The sequence below is a fragment of the Chanodichthys erythropterus genome, chromosome 11 (assembly GCF_024489055.1).
Source record: "Chanodichthys erythropterus isolate Z2021 chromosome 11, ASM2448905v1, whole genome shotgun sequence".
Lineage (NCBI taxonomy): Eukaryota > Metazoa > Chordata > Actinopteri > Cypriniformes > Xenocyprididae > Chanodichthys > Chanodichthys erythropterus.
In genome coordinates, this window is record NC_090231.1 from 24,295,648 (window position 1) to 24,315,498 (window position 19,851).

Sequence of the window (19,851 nt, forward strand, 5' to 3'; positions counted from 1 at the left end):
ATCACTTGATCTGCCAAATTGTGTCAGATGCCAGTAGATCTTTGAAAGTATTTAGTTAACTGGATGAGTAGACTGGTATTATTCTGCTTTGTTTTCTGACACTTTCTGACTCCAGAACGTACGGATTCCTACTAAAATGACTGTAGCTCATCTGTTCAATTTCTGTAATTGTAAATATGACTGCACCTCAAGTGGACATTTTTAGGAAAGCAAGGCTGCACTGATGGTTCATGCTCTTTTGCATTGTATTGTTAGTTATTAATACAAAACCAACTCAAATTGTGTGTGTATATATATATATATATATATATATATATATATATATATATATATATATATATATATATATATATATATATATTATAGAGTTGGTTTTATATATATATTGAATATTACTGAAAGTCTGGATTAGACCCCAGTTTCTTAAAGGAATAGTTCACCCAAAAATGAAAATTTACTCACCCTCATTTTGTTCCAAACCTGTATGCTTTTTCTTTCTGTGCACATTTAAAATGATTTTAATGCACAATGTGAAGGCAAAGAACTACCTGTTTGTGAAGCTAACAATGAAGTGGTGAGTTTAATAACTTCAAAAACAGCAATGTTACCCCCTTGTTTATGAAAAAAATGTAATGTAGTGATTCATGAAGTCTCCAATGTTTGCTTTTTTTTACCCAATCCAAACATTGTTCAAAAAATCCTCTTCTGAGTTCCACAGAATAAAGAAAGTCATATTGGTTTGGAACGACATAAAGGTGAGTAAGTAATGACAGAATTTTCTTTTTTGGGTGAACAATTCCAATAACCAGTGAAAAACATTGAAAACAGTTTGAATAATTTCCATATGCTGATTTTGTCATACAAACACCTGAAAAATAGTGAATATTATTTAGCATTAGCAATACAACTACAGCAGTGCATGTGTATCTCTTATCATTTAATATTCAGATCATTCAGTCACAGCTAAAGCCCAGAAAGTGATATATCTGTTCTTTGAGCTATATCATGTAGAGACCACAACATTTAAAGACCTTCACTCAATAGAATGAAATGACCTGACAAGTATAATAATTTTCCTTCTTCGAATTGATTCACACCATTCGGTAACTGGCACAGAGTGTGATCGTGCTAAAACTACTGTGGATATGCCAGCGGATAATGATGCCACCGCAGACAGAACCACAGAGAAGCATAGCATGGCCTAGGGCTATAGGAGCAAAAGCACTGAGATGTAAACAGCTTAGAAGTGGCCTGGCCCGAGGACATGTGGTGGCCTGCTCAGGGTGATGCTTCCCCCATATTCCTCAGTGGCTTCATGAATATACATGAAACCCCAGTCATGCAGGGGAGGGAAGTTCATGATGCATGGACATCTATCTAACAGAGAAGATTCTGCTCTCCCAAATTTCTGCCATAGTACAGCTGACAATACCGCACATCAGTGTTTATCCACCGCCCACCCAAAGCCCAGTTCATAAGGAGGTTTGGTATTGATTTTCTTTCACGGCATCCATGTATGCAGTAAGTACAAAGAGCAGTTTCCCTTTATTTTTTCATTAGGCCCAATGCCCCGATGCAGTGTTTCAAGCATGCAGTTGACATTTCTCTAGACACAAATACGATTTTTATGGCTGTTCTGTTTGAGATCCCCAAACAGCTTCAATGGCTGGAAAAGCAATGAAGCACCCTTGATTTCCCAAATGCGATAGAAGAAATGTCATAATATTTAGATTAATGTGCGGCAGAATTGCATCAAGCAAGCTAAGTATCATCTCCGACTGGGTCAATGCGATCACAAATCTTTGTAAGATTTGTCAGTGACCCTTATAAAGTTTTGTTCTAATTTTCACTTGTCTTTTTTTTTTTTTAGAAAATGCAGATAATGTCTTGAAATCAAGTTTCTGCAATTGTCCACCACCTAAGGGTGTCACTGACCCATACCCATGAGTCTTGGACTTTGAGGTGCAATACATTGCAAGGACAGGTTAATCTGTACTGATTTGGAGCTCAGCCAGTGGAAGGCTCCTCTAATCCCTCATTCTTTTTATCAGAGGAGGAGAGGCAAATTTCACTTCTGCACAAGAGGGGGAAAGGAGCTATTTCATGCCTCACTGACTCCACTGTTTTTTTTAGAATAGTTGTCTTCTCTTTTTTAGGCCTTATTTTTCATGCTGCATAGCGGCATTCTGGAAAACTTGCTGTATGTGTACTTTTTTCGTTGTAGGGGTGGGGAGATACTGGAAAGACACCTTGGCCAATTAGCACATTGGCCCTTAGTTGTCCTGTGTTAACACCGTTGCTCTTTCCTAGAAAAAGGAAGCCATTAAACTTATTAATGCAGCATTCATCCTTTTATATGCATTGCACAGTAAAGACATTCATTACAAAATCCCATTACATTGTTTTCAGCTGGCCTCCCACTCGTAGCAAAACAGAGTGTGGGCCGGCCCGGCGCTCTGCAGTTGTAAAAGCGATTAAAGTTATGTTATGTACCTGTTTGGGTGGTGCGCTTGATGTTTCTACTTTGAGTTTTTCAACAGCTGTCTGCTACACAGTAGCAAGAGGAAGAGACAACTGGAGCTTTCAGCACTCCACAAGTCAACAGTAAAGTCTTTATTAATCTCTCTGCCTCTAAGGCAGCTTTGAGAGGAAACATGGAGTAAATAAAGAGAAATATTCCAGTCCTGGTTAAAGATAAAGGGATTGCTTTTATCTAAACATGAATCAGCTGTCTTACGCAAAGGGAGTCATAGAGTACCTCCCCAGGGCCAAGCGGAGAAAAAGATCATATACTGTTAGCAGTGTTTGAGACTGAGATAAGGAGACTATTGTGCCATCAACATACACATGCATTCTGAGAACACAAACACTGATATTCGTGGGAAATGTAATTAAAGCATTTGATAACAGTGCAATATGTCATGATCCTACTAAGTGAAAGGAAGTAGTGCATGACAAGTAACAGATATCCTGTGGGTTGAATCACTCATATTTCCCTGATCATGTTTCACCTGTACTCTATCATCCGCATACGCAACTCAGGGATGTGAACTAACAGTCATCAGTTATTGAGAAATGCTCAGAAATGCTTAATGTGTCTTACACAACTTTCTGACACACGATGCAGCACTTGTCACGGGTAGCAAACAAGTATTTATTTTTAGTTTAGTGATGATTTCAGTTTTTCTTCCATAACATGAACATATTTATATTATAGAGAGTTGCAGTGCTGATTACGTATTTTTCTAGGCCAAAACCCAGAAATGAGTTAGCATTTTAGCACTTCTGAATCCATCGTCTTGAAGTCAATGGGTTTTTTGAATGGGCTTTTGGTTAAATGCCCGAAAAGAGGTCTGTGCTCAAGATATTTTCACGTTTTATTCAAAGACATAAATACAGCAGTCTCTCTCTCTCTGTCTCTCTCTCTCTCTCTCTCTTTTTTTTTTTTTTTTTCTTCTTGTCTTGTAAAAGGTGGTTGCTAACAAATGGTTAAATGGGACTACAGATGTTGTCAGGGAAATCCAGTAGATATGTATGTATATATGTGATGTGATCTGCGAAAACCCATAACTTGGTGAAATTTTACCTTTCACATACCATATGAAAGCTGGTAGACGAGCCCTTTCCAAATCTGTTTTTACTTCTTTCATAGCTTGTCTGTCACAAAAGTTATGGTTATCTGAATTCGGCTGATTGCTCTGATTTTCAGGAATGGAATTTTGAGAAAAACAGGTTGAAATAACTGTCAGCCCCTTTTTTCACATAGCATGAAAATGCACTATCCAAACTTAAATGGTTGTAATTCAAGAATGCTTTGGAATATAGACCTAAGTTTGGTCTTGTTTTAAAGAAGACATTTGTCAGATTATTATATAAATAAATTATGAAAGTGAAATAAAAAAAATAAAAAAAAGTTATAGAAGTTTAAGTTTATGAAAATGTAAAAATATAATTGTTATAATATTTATATAATATTTTATAATAATATATTATGAAGCATGTTGTACTCTTAAACTACAAAAAAAAAAAATAAAAGCCAAAAATGTCAACATTCCAAATTTTAGGTTGAAATATTTCAAAAATTAGCTTTCAGTAAGATTTTCTTTGGGCGCAGTACCAAACTTTTTCACTAGATGACACCCAAGCTCCATATCTGACCATTTAAGGGCGCCTCCATTTATTTGAGTAATCTGAACCATATATTTTCCATATTTTTTTTTTTATAAAGTAGACATCCTTTTCAGAAGTAGTATGGGCAGTTTGGCAGTATTTGTGACCCGATCTGGCGAAATGAGTCGGAAGTCGCAACGTTCTATTTTAAGATATGGGCCAATAATGTGGAAAAACAATGAAAAAATCGATTTTTTTTTTTTTTAAGCTAATTTCAAAGAACAGACTTTCAAAAATAATCTCCCAAAGTTTCGTAGTCCAGATAATTGAGTAAAGTTATTTAAATGGCAATTAAATTTGACATGGTTTTACTAAATTCGCTGGAAATGAACTTCTCAACTCCTCTCGTCACTTATGAGCATTTCCAGGTATCTCCTGAAACGGCATTATCTCTGCTCTACAAATATGGTGTTACACTTTGTATAGAACCAATCAAACAGCTTAGAAATGTAAACAAACTGACCTAAACACTGATTTTTAACAATGGGAAGCCCCGTTTCGACTGACAGGCACGCGATCGGTCGAGCTATCCTCCTGTCAGACTAGCGCGCCTTATAAAATAAAACTTCCATTTGCATGTCTCTCTTTAAAAGTCAATAAAAATTGAATCCATATAGGTAGCACAAAAATTCTTTTTGCATACAAAACCAAAGACTTAACTTTCATATCAAGCCTCCAACATGCTTCTGTTGCGTTGTTTTCACCCTCTAATGAGTCTGAGTAAAATGCGTTTACAACAAAAACAGCACAGCCGCTAACCGAATACAAGTATGTATATTTCACGTTTCACGTGCTCATAACTTCATGGAAAATGCACAGATCATAAAAATGGCACATCAATACTTAAAGCAGACTCTCAAGATTAAAATGAATCCAAAATCAATATAATATATTGCGTTGATCACAAGATATTACTCACGGAATGATTTAACATACTTGGCTAAAAACATGTCTCTCATCTCTCCGGGATGCAGTGTGTATCCAATGTTCCCGGACCCATCCATGTTCGTTTTCCAACGTGGAATAACACAAAATAGATGTCATTTTAAAGCTTAGAATCTCATCTTTTTAATGCATTTAACCATTTTGAAAAACTCCTAACGAGTGCTGAGAAGCGCCTCTAAACCGGAGTTTACCGCCCGTTGGCTCCACCTGGCTGCGGAAAAAAATAACAGTGATTCTTTATGATATCACCACGAAATTTGAACCAGATGCAGCTCACATATAGGAGAGCATCACCAAAAAATATTTTTTTAGCGATCCTATTGTGTTCCTGAGTTATTCCATGTCAAATAAAAAAAAGAGAAAGTATTTTTTAAAAAGTATATATATTTTTGTCTTTTATCAGCTGTTTCTCAGCAAGAAAATGTCCAAATGTAATGTAATTTATATTTTCTTAAAAATTTAAATGTTTTCTATCAAATTATACCTGCCTTTTGACTCTCCTTGCTACAGTTTTGGAGTTATGAGTCTTTACTTTTGTGTGTGTCGCTCAGAAAAAAGAAAAAAAAAAAAAAAAGAAAAAAAAAAAAACTCTAAAAAAGCCTTCAGGTCTTAAAGTGTTCATTCAAATAAATACTTTCAAATAATTTGAGCTTCAGCCTGGTTTAGCATTTATATGTATAAAAATGTATTTGGTCAAATTAAGCTGTAAAATAAATAGTTTATCCCATTTAATGCAATGGATTTTGAAAGATATCAACAAAAAAATGGGCAAAAAACTTTAAAAGCGATTTTCTCAGGTTTTCAATTTGAAAAAAGAGGGCAGACAACCATAATTCAAATGGGCATATCTTTAAAACCATTCAAGGTATAACTTTGACTATGATGTCATTTTAAAGCTTATTGTCTCATCTTTCCATTGATACCAAATCTCAATTTTGAAATTTGGGTCACTGTGACTCATTTTGCTGGATCAGGTCACATTTGATTTGAATTCAACCTCTAATAAACACATAATTAGAACATATGTGTTCGTTATAGCTCCGTTGTTCTCTTGTGCTCTGCCTTCTCACGATAACATTGTATTAGAAATAAAAAAAAAATCTTTGCATGCCCCGTAGTTTATACAGAACTGGTGTGAAATTTGCATTAATACACCTTCATTCTACATGTTAATGTGATTTATTTTGATAGGTGAACTGTCTTTGTAGTGTTAAAGCTGCAGTAGGTAACTTTTGTAAAAATTTATTTTTTACATATTTGTTAAACATGTCATTTTGTCCTGACAGTAGAATATGAGACAGATAATCTGTGAAAAAATCAAGCTCCTCTGGCTCCTCCCAGTGGTTCTATTGCCATTTGCAGAAATACACCGCTCCTGGTAAGAAACAACCAATCAGAGCCAGGAGGAGTGTCTTAGCAGTGTCAATCAAGCCCGCGTGCGCGCTGATCACATCCCTCTCATGCACAGCGCCAGCGCATACAGGCGTTAAATTTCAAGATTACCGGTGTGCCGCAGCTTTGCTTATGCCGGACAAACAATCCAAACTGCCAATTCCTCGAGTGGCACCTGCTCATAAAATAAAGACGGGTAAACGGAAAAAGACAGATGACGATGATAAAAAGCCAAAAAGAAAGAATTAGATAGAGCCCGAAATAAAACGAGGGTAAATATCGGAGCGGCTTTTCCGAGGTGGAGGGAGCTACGTGTCCTGAAAGGATTAAAAACCGATGCAGAGTTAGCCACATTTCTGCTTGACAAGTAAGTATCCCTGCTTGATTTGTTTAATTTTTTTAAGAACAACACAACTAAGATAATTTCAAAACAGGCCTGCCTGTCCCCTGCCTGATGCTTCCTCGTCTCCCCGCCCGTTGACTCCTCGAAGTCGCTGTGGGTGTGAATTCTTCGTCAAAACTCTAGCCGCATAACATACAGATAAAATGTCACTTACTGTGCAAAGCAACTATTGAAACCTACTAATTCACTGGCTTGTCATGTTGCTGAAATAATGTACTAGCAAACCTTATTTAGCATTACATATCGATAGAATAATTACTTGCATACTGTAACGTCAGTTACCGTTAACTATATTATCATACTAGCTATTTATTACTTATAGAAATAGTGCAACGTCATATAGTTACATTACATGTATTACAAAATACGTAATGTTTTAAGGACCAAGTTTGTAGTCAAAGTATGGGCAGGCCATAGTCAATGTAAATCATATTGTTGATGTTTTGTCTGTACCAGTGAATGTGCCATAACTGTTTATCCGCCTTACTAGCCTGCGCGTTCACGGCTGGCTCTGTTGTGATGGGGGAGGAGCTGTGGAGGGAGGGCTGTAGCGCAGCAGAGAGCAAGGGGAGTGACCTGTAAGTTGTGCTTGTTCAAATTTTCAGGCTAAGTCAAGGTTTTCTAAAAACTCCCTACAGCAGCTTTAAGAGGGGAAAGCTATGTTTTTTTTTTTTTTTTTTTGCCTCCACTGAATGCGTTCTCAAACAGTAACGTTAGAGAAAAACAGGCTTGCCACTATAAATCTGCACTGGACAGACACATTTTGCCAAGATGTTTTCAGAGATGTTTCAAGATGTTATAGAATGATAATTTAATGAACAAAAAATTACATACCAGCTGATATACCAAGTAGCCATTGTCTTGATTTTGGTAGTCTATCTGCATTTGAAAGTTTGAAAGGGTTTTAAATCTAGCTAATTAAGTAAAATACCTCAAAATCAATTAATTTTAGCATGTCAAAGTCAGCTTTAATCACATAAAATGTAATTCCCTAAAATTGTGGCCAGTGAAAGTGCTGAGTGGCTAGTAACTTTGTAAAACTATATTTGCAATACACATTACTAGATGATTTTCACAGCATTTATTTTATCGTTAATGTAATAATTCTGCATATGCATATTAAGTTATAAAAACACAAAACAGTGCATACTCACCTCTGAAAGGATATTCCTTTTGGCCAGAATTTATAGCTCAGTGGTTTTTACAGCCATAGGCTGCACAATGCTGTGACATTTTCGATGAAAATTCATTAATTTGTTAGTGAGTGATGAACAGCATCATGTTAACCATTCCAAGATGGTGGATGCATCGATGTGTCTGGATTGGTCATATGTGGAATCTGTGTATATTGTTTGTTTATAGCCTACATTTAGTTTTTGACTACTGTGATTGTATTTATGCTTCAAAATTCATAAAAGTTGTGTCAATTTGTGAAGATTGTCATGGTGAACAAAATGTGTAGAATCATAAGCTGTTGTTATCCTCTGACCTTATTTTCTGCAATAATCCAAAAGCCAATTGAAAAATCCTATTGGGTTTTATCGAGGGAACCGGGGTGATGATAACTTCTTGGTTGGCCTACAAAAATACATCATCACTGCAGCACTCTCATATACCATTGGCATTCAGCAAATGCAGATAAATTGCACAGAAATCTTTGATAATTTAAAAAAAAGAAAAAAAAAAACAATAAAAATTTCACAAACCTCTGCAAATCCATTTGTCCTTGATTTCAAACTATGCTGAGCTAGTTTGCCATTATGACATATTCATGTCATATTATCTGTGGATTGAATGTAAAATGAGTGTCTTTATTTGAGAAAATTCCCAGTGATTCCCAGTGCACATGAACTTACCGGATTTCTGTAGATTATAGTGTTTACTTTCTTTTTTTCATGTTTTTACGGCGCCCTTAAAGGGACATGGTGAAAGAAGAAAAATTATTTGTCAATGCTTTTGCGTTCTCTCACAAATGTTTTGTTTTCACCCAAGAAACTTTGCGTACCCTCGCAAAACTTTTGCATTCTGCCGAGAAACTTTGTGTTCACTCACAAAGAGCTCAAAAGGTTTTGAGAGCAAACGCAAAGTTTCTCGGGGGAACACAAAACATTTGCGAGAGAACCCAAAAGCATTGACTTATTAGTTGTCCTCCCATCTCATTTATTTATTTATTTTTCCACCATCATGTCCTTTTAGTGACTCTGAATGTTTTTAACAATTTCTTTATCTTTGGGAAAAAAAAAAAAAAAAAAACTATAATAGGATGCAAGGAATTGCAATTTTACAATTTTATTATCAAATTCAAATCTTTTTTTTTTTTTTTTTTTTTTTTTTTTTCATATTGATTCATTTTAAAGTTGCTTCTATTTTATTGAATATTATGTGAAATAAATACAAATCTCATTGTACCACCTGGTACAGTATTTTAGTTAAATAGTGTGGTGTGATATATCGACCTGCACTCTTAAGATATCGGCATCTGCCATCAAAAAATCCTTATTGATCCACCCCTAATCATTTCATCCCTAGTGATTTTGTTTGTTTGTTTGTTTTTTTGTACATAAAATGACTGTTGCAGTACATCATATTCCTCATGGAGTCAGTACATAGGGGCTTCACTTGTGTTGCTCCAGGGAGACGTGGAGATGCACCTTCACTTAAGCCTAAATCAAGCTGTGCACACCGCAGTCCTCACAGTGGACGTTTTTTCTTCTGCTTCCGACAGCTCCAGATACCTGTAGCTGAAGCACAGGCACGCTTGCTGGTCAGACGCTTACCAAGCTGTCAGAGTGCTGTGGAACATGCTTTACAAACAATTACCACACCATCTGCACTGTCAGTGAGCTGTTTAGCATTAGCGTCTCAGTTTCTCTCGCACTCTCACTCTCTTTTGTGTGTCTTTCTTTTTGTGCTTCTTATTTTTCCTCTTTCTTCTCAATTCATCCAAGCCATGGGTTAATGAAGAGGGGGTTAGGAGAGCAGCTTGGATTGTTTGTTTGTCTGACTTTCTTCGTTTTGATCTTGTTAAGGCCTGAAGCTGTGATGTTTTTTCATCATGGAAGTCTCACAGCATGAGCGAGCGCTTGTGCACATCTGAAAAACAAAACACACTTTTATGAGTTTATTCCAGAGAAGCTCATATACATTGACCAGAGGTATTATTGAAACATCTGTAGGGAGAGAGAGAGAAAAAAAAAAAAATAATAATAATATATATATATATATATATATATATATATATATATATTGCAAGCCATTTTTGTTTATTAAAGATGATTGGTTTCTCTTTTGCTTCACAGGTACATCAGTAACGAGAGTAACTGCAACTGATGCGGATGATCCGGTGTATGGAAACAGTGCCAAACTGGTCTACAGCATTCTGGAAGGCCAACCTTATTTCTCCATCGACCAAACCACTGGTAAGTGCGCTACATTAAATCAAAAAAGTCGACACAATGTCCAGATGGTCATGAATCATTCAAATTATTCAACATCCTTATTATTATGCTTATGAATAGCTTAGAAATAGCTGTAAGATGAATGTCCCTTTGTTTACCAAGACGAGTTTTAGGTGTTAGATCATTTATTATTATTATAATCATTGTTATTATGATCATCATTATGGGAGACGGGAAATAAATATTAGAGAAAGACTAAATAAACAAGATCATTTTACCTGAAGGACACATGCAGATGCTGATTTTGTTCTGTAATTGCGCACAAAGCAATTTGCAGCTTCTGATTTAAATGACAGGGCTATCTTTGAATTCCATCTGCATTCTGGTTCCTTTTCAACCTTGACTTTGTTTTTTCCCTAATTGCATTTTCAGCTGACTTGTTAACAGTGTGTCTGTAAGCAACATGATTAAATAATGGTGAAATTACATTAATAAGCAATGAGATGGAAATGAACAGCTCGTAATTTGGAAAAAACAACAGACAATAAACAAGTTCTGTATCTGTCTAAATTGTATGTGCATATTAAATGAACAGACTTTAAATATCAATACTTTTTTTTTTCTTCTTATGAGAACACCTTGTCCGCTTCATAACCCCATGCATTTCAATCACTCACTGCCAGCTTTGTCTAAGAAAGAAAATGGTCGAGAGAAGGTGTAAAAGCCCAAATTGAGGTGCCGTGTGCTCAGTAATGTGTGATTACTGAACACATGCAGATGGCTTATTCAAGTGAGCCAGATGTTTTAATGAATGTTAATGAAAAATAAGAGGTAAAGGGAAAACAACCATTAGAAACCATTTGACATTTCCAACACCTCATAGGAAATGAGACACACTTGATAAATAAGTACACATCATGCACCAATGCATTACTTGAATAATGGCTTGCAAAAAAAAATAAATAAATAAATAAAAATAAATAAAAAATGATATAAATAAATGAAAGGAAAGCAAATCTCCAAATACCTATGGAAATGAATGTTTGTGTTGCCTCGCTTCTGTGATCATCAGGAATTCATTTGAATAGATAATGATAAATCAGGATGACAATTGAATGAGTATTGCGGTGTGTAACAGCATCAGATTCATTCAGTGTTGCACCGCACACGCCGCATACACAGCTGAATCCAGCACTCAGGGCAGTATGCATTTCCATATTCCTATCGACAATCAGAGCACTTCTCTTTTAAAAATGCACATCCTTAGATCACTGAAATTATTGTGGTGTGTTGGTCTCCATGACAGAACAAGAAACAAAGACATGTAAGTGCAGCATGAAAAGTCTAGCAGACAATGCATGTGTGCTGTGAATTATTCATGCGTAATGGAACTGGAGCTGTCCCTACTTACCCCACTTACCTTTCTTCCCATACAATGCCTTTGTTTCCTTAGTTCTTTACTTCTATTATTTGCCAATCTCTTTAATGTAGTTCTTTCTTATTATAGCATTTCTCTTTCTTTACACAAAATTCTGATTGATTGTGTAAACTGTAATGTCTATGAAGATTCTCAGTCATCCAGAAATGTCTCACAGAACTTATCGCATAGCATATTTTTCTAGTTTTTGAAGATGTTTTGTCACTTCCCCAAGTGACTTCATCAGAGTCATAGTGATTTAAGCTCATCACACAACACAACATCATAAGACTCGCAAATTGCTGTGGGAGTCTCCTCCACAATGGTAAAAATCGTGATCACAGTGTGAATTGGGGCAAAACATCTGTAAAGATTAAAGGATAGTGTTAAATGTTGGGAATATCAGTCTGCAACCAATGAAGTCATGTGAATGAGTGGCAAAACACATATAATAAATGGGGGAAAAAAAATATGTCTAGAAGATTTAAGATTTATTAACATAAATACTGAGAAAATGTGTACACAACATTTGTTTAATACAGAGGGCTTTCTTTTTATGATACTGTGGGGTTTATTGTTTGAGTAAGTTACTTGTTGGTGTTTTGGGGATTTATTTTATTATTTTTTTTTTTTTAGGCAATGATAGTGCATACAATATCAAGGATTATAAGTTACAGACAGCATAAATCACATTCAGTCAGAATATAAATGACTCCAGGTGCTGGGACAAGTCCTCAGCAAACAAACAAGCTAATTTGCAATGCCAAATGAAAGCGGCACAGGCAATGCATGGCACACACTAAGCTGGTCGGGGTGTCAAGGACAGGGGAAGAGCTAACAGATTTGGCAGGCTGCAAACCTCAGAATGTGCAGTGACTTGTTCATTTTGTTTACTCTGTTCAGTATGAAGATGTGGATTTTTTTTTTTTTTCATATCTAAAAGAATTAAAGGGTTAGTTCACCCAAAAATGAATTACTCACCCTCATGTCATTCCACACCCATAAGAACTCTGTTCATCTGTTTAACACAAATTAAGATATTTTTGATCAAATTTGATGGCTCAGTGAGGCCTCCATTGCCAGTAAGATAATTAACACTTTTAGATATCCAGAAAGCTACTAAAGACATATTCAAAACAGTTCATGTGACAACAGTGGTTCAATCTTAACGTTATGAAGCGACGAGAAAACTTTTTGTGTGGCAAAAAAAGAAAATAACAACTTTATTCAACAATATCTAGTGATAGGCGATTTCAAAACACTGCTTCATGAAGCTTCAAAGCTTTACAAATCTTTTGTTTTGAATAAGAGTTTCGGAGCATGTATCAAACTGCCAAAGTCACACCCCCCAGTGCTGAACCATTGAAATTTTGAAACACTTAACGTAACAACGTAACGAAGCCTCGTTTACTGAAATCGCATGACTTTTGCAGTTTGATACACACTCTGAACCACTGATTTGAAAACAAAAGATTTGAAAAGCTTCGAAGCTTCATGAAGCAGTGTTTTGAAATCGCCCATCACTAAATATTATTGAATAAAGTCGTTATTTTGTTTTTGTTTTTTGGCACACAAAAATTATGCTCGTCTCTTTGTAACATTAAGGTTGAACCACTGTAGTCAAAATAAATGTTTAAATGTCTTTAGTGGCTTTCCGGAATGACACGAGGGTGAATAATTGATGACAGCATTTTCATGAACTGGGTGAAATCCCTTTAAGAGATTTTCTTGATGCTTTTCTTGTAATTTTGTTTTTTATAATGTCAATTAGTTATATCAATTCATATATTTATTGTGATTGTTATAGCAATCATTAGGGTGGCTCTGGCAGGGATGGATCGTGAGATGAGGGAAGAGTATCTTGTTGTCATTCAAGCAAAAGATATGGGAGGTCACATGGGTGGGTTGTCAGGAACCACCACTGTGACAGTCACTCTTACCGATATCAACGATAACCCACCAAAGTTCACAAAGGGTAAGAGGGACCATCTTTTATAAACTACACCTACACTACCATGCAAAATTTTGCAGTCAGTAAGATTTTTAATACTTTTATTCAACAAGGAGTCTGTAGATTGATCAAATCTAAAGACTTTTACACATTACCAAAAATGTAAAAATGTTTCAAATAAATGCTGTTCTTGGAACCTTTTTGGAGTTTTGCCATTACATTAATAAATTACATTTATATATTAAAATAGAAAACAATAATTTTTAAATTGTATCTTGTAATATTTCAAAACATTACTGTTTTTACTAGATTTTTGATCAAATAAATGCGGTCATTGTGAGTGTGAGGAACTTCATAAGTTTCAAAACCTTATCGACCCCAAACTAATGAACGGTAATATACACTGTATACTATATACATATATAAAAGAAATGTTTAGACTTTTCTAGACTTTTTGTCTAGTATTTTAGTTGTTTTTTTGTTTCTCTGAGTGCTATTTGTCACCTGACAGACCAGATCTTCTACTTTCTTGTACCTCATCTCTAAAGGCTCTTATGAGTTCAATATTCCTGAGGATCTTGGCATCGGGAAACCTGGAGGAAGAGTAAAAGCGAATGACAGAGACATCGGGGAAAATGCTAAATCAACTTACACCATCATAGGTGGAGACGAGAGGGATGTCTTTGAGATTGTCACTGATGCTCAGACTCAGGAGGGAATCCTCAGACTCAAGAAGGTAAGACCAGAAAAGTAGGCTTAATGTACCATAGGGACTCTCTAACAGTTGTAAACTGTCTGTTACAGACTTGTCACGGAGCTGCATATTGTGAAAAATATGAAAAGTGGCTCATTACTGATGACAAATGACTGCTAATATTGCAGAGACAGAACCTCTCAGTGTGTATCACAGGAGTCGGAAACCTATTTGACACGGCGTGCCATTTTAAATGTAATTTTAAACACTGTGCCATACCCTCCAAAAAGAAAGAATTAATCATGCAAATTAATTAATTATGCAAATTACTGCCTTAGTGTTTAGTGTTTTACTTTTTTTAAGGTTTGCAACATTATTTTCACTGGCTTGTGTTGTTGTTGTGTTAGTTGTTCCCTATGAGTTATGTGTCATGTTGTGATAAGTTAAGTCCTTTTCTATAATTATATAGTTGTTAGTTGGCATCATTGTGGTTTGTCTGTAGAATGGGAAGGATTGTGCATGTCTAGTCGTTAAAAGCAGTAACTCCTTATTTTTAGCAAGTTCTGAAACCAAAAAGCAACAAATTTAACAGAACAAACTGTGGCCTATCATCCGATCAAATGGAAAAGAAAATAGTGCTTAACTTCAGTGCATAATACAGGCTATGTGACTGTGATGAGGACTACTGCAATAGTTAGAGTGGCATGCAGGTACAGAGATATCAATATTTCCAAAATGCACACCTAACATAAAATGCCTAAGGTGTCTAAGCCCTGCTGGTTTGTATGTACTCTTTTGCTACAGGAACTAGATTTTCTTAGAGATACTTACTTTTAGTTTAATGTAGCTGAAAATCCACAGTCCCTGGAGTGTGTACACCTAAAATTGGTAGTAAAACTGCAGTCTAGGTGTTCTGAGGTTTGAGAACTACTGTAACTCTGAACCTCTTGACTTTCTATGCTCAATTCTCAGCCCTTTTGTAGCAGCGTATATTTGCATATGGAATGGCCATTGTATGCAAATAAGAACCCTTCACAGTGGATGAGAGGACAATGAAGCCCTTTTATCTTACAGGGACATCTACAGTGCAACTGTGCAGTAACAATGCTGCACAAACAATGTGATAAAAATATGGAAAATGTACAGAATAAATTTCTCATTCTACATATTTGAAGCTCCATTTTGTGAACAACATGATGAGTATGTCATGTGGGAATTAGTCTGGAGGACTTGGTCACGATCTCTATTAATACAAAGAATTACTTCAGAGTTAAACGAAATGTGTGCTTTAAATAATCTGCATTATTCAACAGCTTGAGACATCATTCTCAACTCTAGTGCTCCATAATCAATTTGTGTGCATTTAGATTGTCTTTTATTTTGCACAGCACCTTGAGAAGCAACATTTAAAGCTAAAGGTAACACTTTATTTTAAGGTGATGTAGCTACATGTGCATTGGGGGTGTAACGGTACATGTATTCGTCCCGAACCGTCACGGTACAGACATCACGGTTCGGTTCATGCAGTTAGACGACAAATACAGGCAGTCAAAGGCGATCCACACAGTAATGCTTTTTAGCCTAACCCCTGTTAACCAGCATTAACCACCAATAATCGCAATTAGTTTTGTTACTTTCGATAAGAAACAAAGTGCCATCTTTCAAATTCTGTCAATTTTATCACGAAATTCAAACAATAAATGACGTTTTGACACTTTTTGATGTGGCGTGACAGATCGCTGTATAGGCCCCTCACTTCAAATGGCAGCGTGGAGCACGAGTGAATACGATCATCCTTTCCTCTTTAATACTACAGAATTGAATGAACATCTGAAGGTACATTGAAAGATACAGTACAACTTAATGAGACATATCATATCTCGTGCAATCGCTCAAAGTAAAACAGCCGCGGAAAGATGTCAGTAATACAGTTGGTAAAAAATGTCATGTAGTATTACATTTACCTCAGAAAAGCCATTCAGTGTCAACAGGTTGTGAGCTCGCTAGAGAAATTAACTATTTTGCTAAATACAGTATATGCACTATGTTAGCCTATATATTGATTATATTTTACTTAACCTGTTCTGTTAAGTAATGTTTATGTAGTTAATGAAGTTAATGTAAGGCCTAAATAAATCTGTCAGAACAGCCACTGTGTAAATGATTATATTTCAACTACGAATTGGAGAAACAGAAGTTAATGCAAAAATGTGTAATTTACATGTTTAAAATACATATTTTTTTTATTATTATTTGAGTGTTGATGATTATATCTAAAAATAAATAGCAACTGAATTTAATAATTTGAGCTCGGTTGTTAATTGTAACCTTTATTTTTTTATCCTTAAGAAAAATTGAATTATAACTGAATACATTTAAAGACAGAGACACAGTTGGTTCAGTAAAACATTGTTTAATACAAAAAGAGAAAAAAAATTGTTTTCTCACCTTGCTGTACCGAACCCATCCCGAACCATGACTTCAAAATCGAGGTATGTACTGAACTGTAATTTTGTGTATTATTACATCCCTAATGTGCATATTATAGTACTAAAAGTAAATTATGCATAAATAACTAACCCTATACTAAGTATGTGTTTATTTAATATTACTCAGTACTTATTTGTTAAAGTGTCATTACACTGTAACAATGTCACCTAAATAAGGTGTAATAATAATAATAATAATAAAACAAAAGAAAGAAAAAACCTGGAGAAAAAGCGAGAAATAAAAAAAAGTCATTTGGTTTGTCCCAGGTCTCTCACAGCTGAATGTGTAATGGCATGCCTGTTTTTCCTCGTCTTCTCATCCCATAGCACTTGGCCTGGAATCTGTTGTCTGCATTACTAATAGCATGATGGATGGCATTGCATGAGAAAAACAGGCAATCAACAGCCCACTCCCTGCTAACCTCTATACCTCCAGACGGTGCTGGAGTTCAGGAGAGCAGAACAAGCTTGTAAAGCACACAACCCTTATTTTTCCTCACTTTTTTGCACCTGCCACTGTGCGCAGACACACATTTTCCCCAGGCGCTGGGGCTGAGCCAGTGTGCGCCAAATATCATCTGCAACGATGCAGCCCTCACCAACAACTATAATTTGGTTTTACTTCTGCTAAATATTGAATGGGCATGAGCCTTTGTAGCAAGGTTAAACATATTGATCTGAGTGATATGCCACAGGCTCAGAAAGTCAAGATACTGCTTTGTTGTAAAGGGATGCATGCTTTCATCTCCTCTCTGCCCCCCTTAGGCTTTTGTGGCGGTGGAGAGGGATGCTGTACTTCTCCTGCTGCTGATCTTTGATGCTTCTAAATGCCCCTGTAAACATACACTCTCAAACCATGCTGGGAGTTATTTGAGAGTCAGCTAGGTGCTCTAAAACAGGAATGTATGTACATGGTAAAAGTCAATCGCAGCCAGGCGGTACAGTTTGTGTTCAATGGACACATGAAAGTCTGAATTGCATCAGCTGGTAACGATGGAGGTCAAGTGACAGCCATAGTCATATTCAGACCTTTCTGCACAATGAGTTCCAAAATGGAGACCCAGAGGGATGCAAAAGTGCCAATTTCACTGTAGAGAGTAAAATGGCATACATGACTATCAAAAGAATGAGGTGTTGGCATGATATTTTTAGATGGAACAGATTTGCAATGTCTGAGATAAGAGGAGCTTGTTTGAGTCTTGCCAATATGCAAAAAAAAAAAAAAAATCAACTATAATTAACTGGTAACATTTCTAGCATGTTGCTTGGTTAAAGAGAGGATTTTCTTTCTTTCTTTCTTTCTTTCTTTCTTTCTTTCTTTCTTTCTTTCTTTCTTTCTTTCTTTCTTTCTTTCTTTCTTTCTTTCTTTGTACCTCTGCGGATGTTGTCTCTTCAGTTTATTTTTTCCTTTAAGACATAAAACTCTATGAACTGTCACCAAAATTCAATAGACTTGAACAGCACTGACCTTTTCCAAAGCAAGCAAGGTGCCAGCCTGCAGCTTGTTCTGAATTTTACATCATAGGGAAACTTCTGCTTGTAAAGGAAGGTGCTCTGTTATTCTCAGCCCAAAACAATTCTCTCATTTTACAGATTTTCAGATGCTACACAGAAATGTAGTTCTATGTTATTTCTTTATTTATCAGCACTGGAAACTTTATTTTATTTAGATGCTTTAACCTTTTATTAGATAGAAGAGGAAGAGACAAATAGGAAGAGGTCATGGTGTCTTAAAATGCTTATCACTCAAAACTGAGTGGTTACTTTGAACTTTGAAAGAGATATATAGTAGAGAATTGAGTAAAAGTGCACCAGTCAACCATACCAAGAGCTCTGTATTATACTGTAATATACGGGAAGGAAAAATGTAAAAAATGCTGTTCTTCTGAACGTTCTATTGATTAAAGAAAACTGAAGAAAAATATGCATCACGGTTTCCACAAAAATGTCAATTGTTTCAACTTTGATAATAATAAGAAATATTTGTTGAGCACCAAATTAGCATATTAACTTGATTTCTGAATGATCACGTGACACTGAAGACTGGAGTAAAGGGTGCTGAAAATTCAGTTTTGCCATCACAGATATAAATTACATTTCAAAATATATTAAACTAGAAAACCGTTTTAAAACAGTAATAATATTTCATGGTATTAGTGTTTTTACTGTAATGGCCTCTTGTGTTTTCTTATCTATTTTGGCATGATGGTAGTAGCAAGGGAAGGGTGAAAATAAAATGAAATAAAATCCTCCCAAAAGCTTTGTGGACTGCAGGAGACAGAGGTACATGGGCTGTTCTTTTCCACATGCCCTGCTGTCAGCCGCACTGACTTCAAAGTGTGCTGATAGAGGAACTCCAGCTGCTCTCCTCTCCCAGCTGGGGCTGCTCTCGGCCCGGCTCCAGTGTCCGCCTGACCTCCCCTGTGGGACAGAGGCTTTTTTTGACAACATAAGCAAATTCTTCATTCTACCACTTCTCCTAATTCATAGAACCTGTTTCTTTTTCATGTGTACATCAGCGGTCAGGTCTAGTTTCGTTTTTTGTCAATAAAAGAGCAAAGAGAGGGATTCAAGCCCTTTATTCAAGTTAAACTGACATAGAGAGATATGTGATTTCAGAATACTGTGGTATAGGTACGGTACAGTCATTGGGAGAGTAAAATCTGTGACATTTTTAATGAATGAAAATGGTGTTCTCTTCACTGTAGCTTGTACTTACACAGGTGGGGTGAACACAAGGTCTTTCCTCATACACCGAAATCACAAATATTTATCCTGGAGTACAAATAATTCCCAAATTGTATTTCATCTTCTACTTCAATAATATCTCACCATTGGATAATTGCCTCAGAGAATACATTAACAATGTTAGCATCATGGTATTGTGGGCAAGGATTAATTTTGTTTTCAGACAACACAAACATGCAAATTGTATTTTTTATGATTTCTTAACAATTTGCAATGCAGTCCTTGTGTTTCCATTAGATTAACC

General features: G+C 35.9%; 1 protein-coding gene across 2 annotated transcripts in view; it reads left to right on the forward strand.

The window, feature by feature from the left end:
• cdh8 (cadherin 8) overlaps positions 1-19,851 on the forward strand; it is a 119,175-nt gene that overhangs the window by 83,241 nt on the left and 16,083 nt on the right. For both annotated transcript variants that reach the window (XM_067400606.1, XM_067400607.1), the window contains exons 3-5: positions 10,210-10,329; positions 13,533-13,700; positions 14,225-14,412. In XM_067400606.1, the coding sequence (XP_067256707.1) occupies positions 10,210-10,329; positions 13,533-13,700; positions 14,225-14,412 (476 nt within the window). The remainder of the gene's footprint in view (positions 1-10,209; positions 10,330-13,532; positions 13,701-14,224; positions 14,413-19,851) is intronic.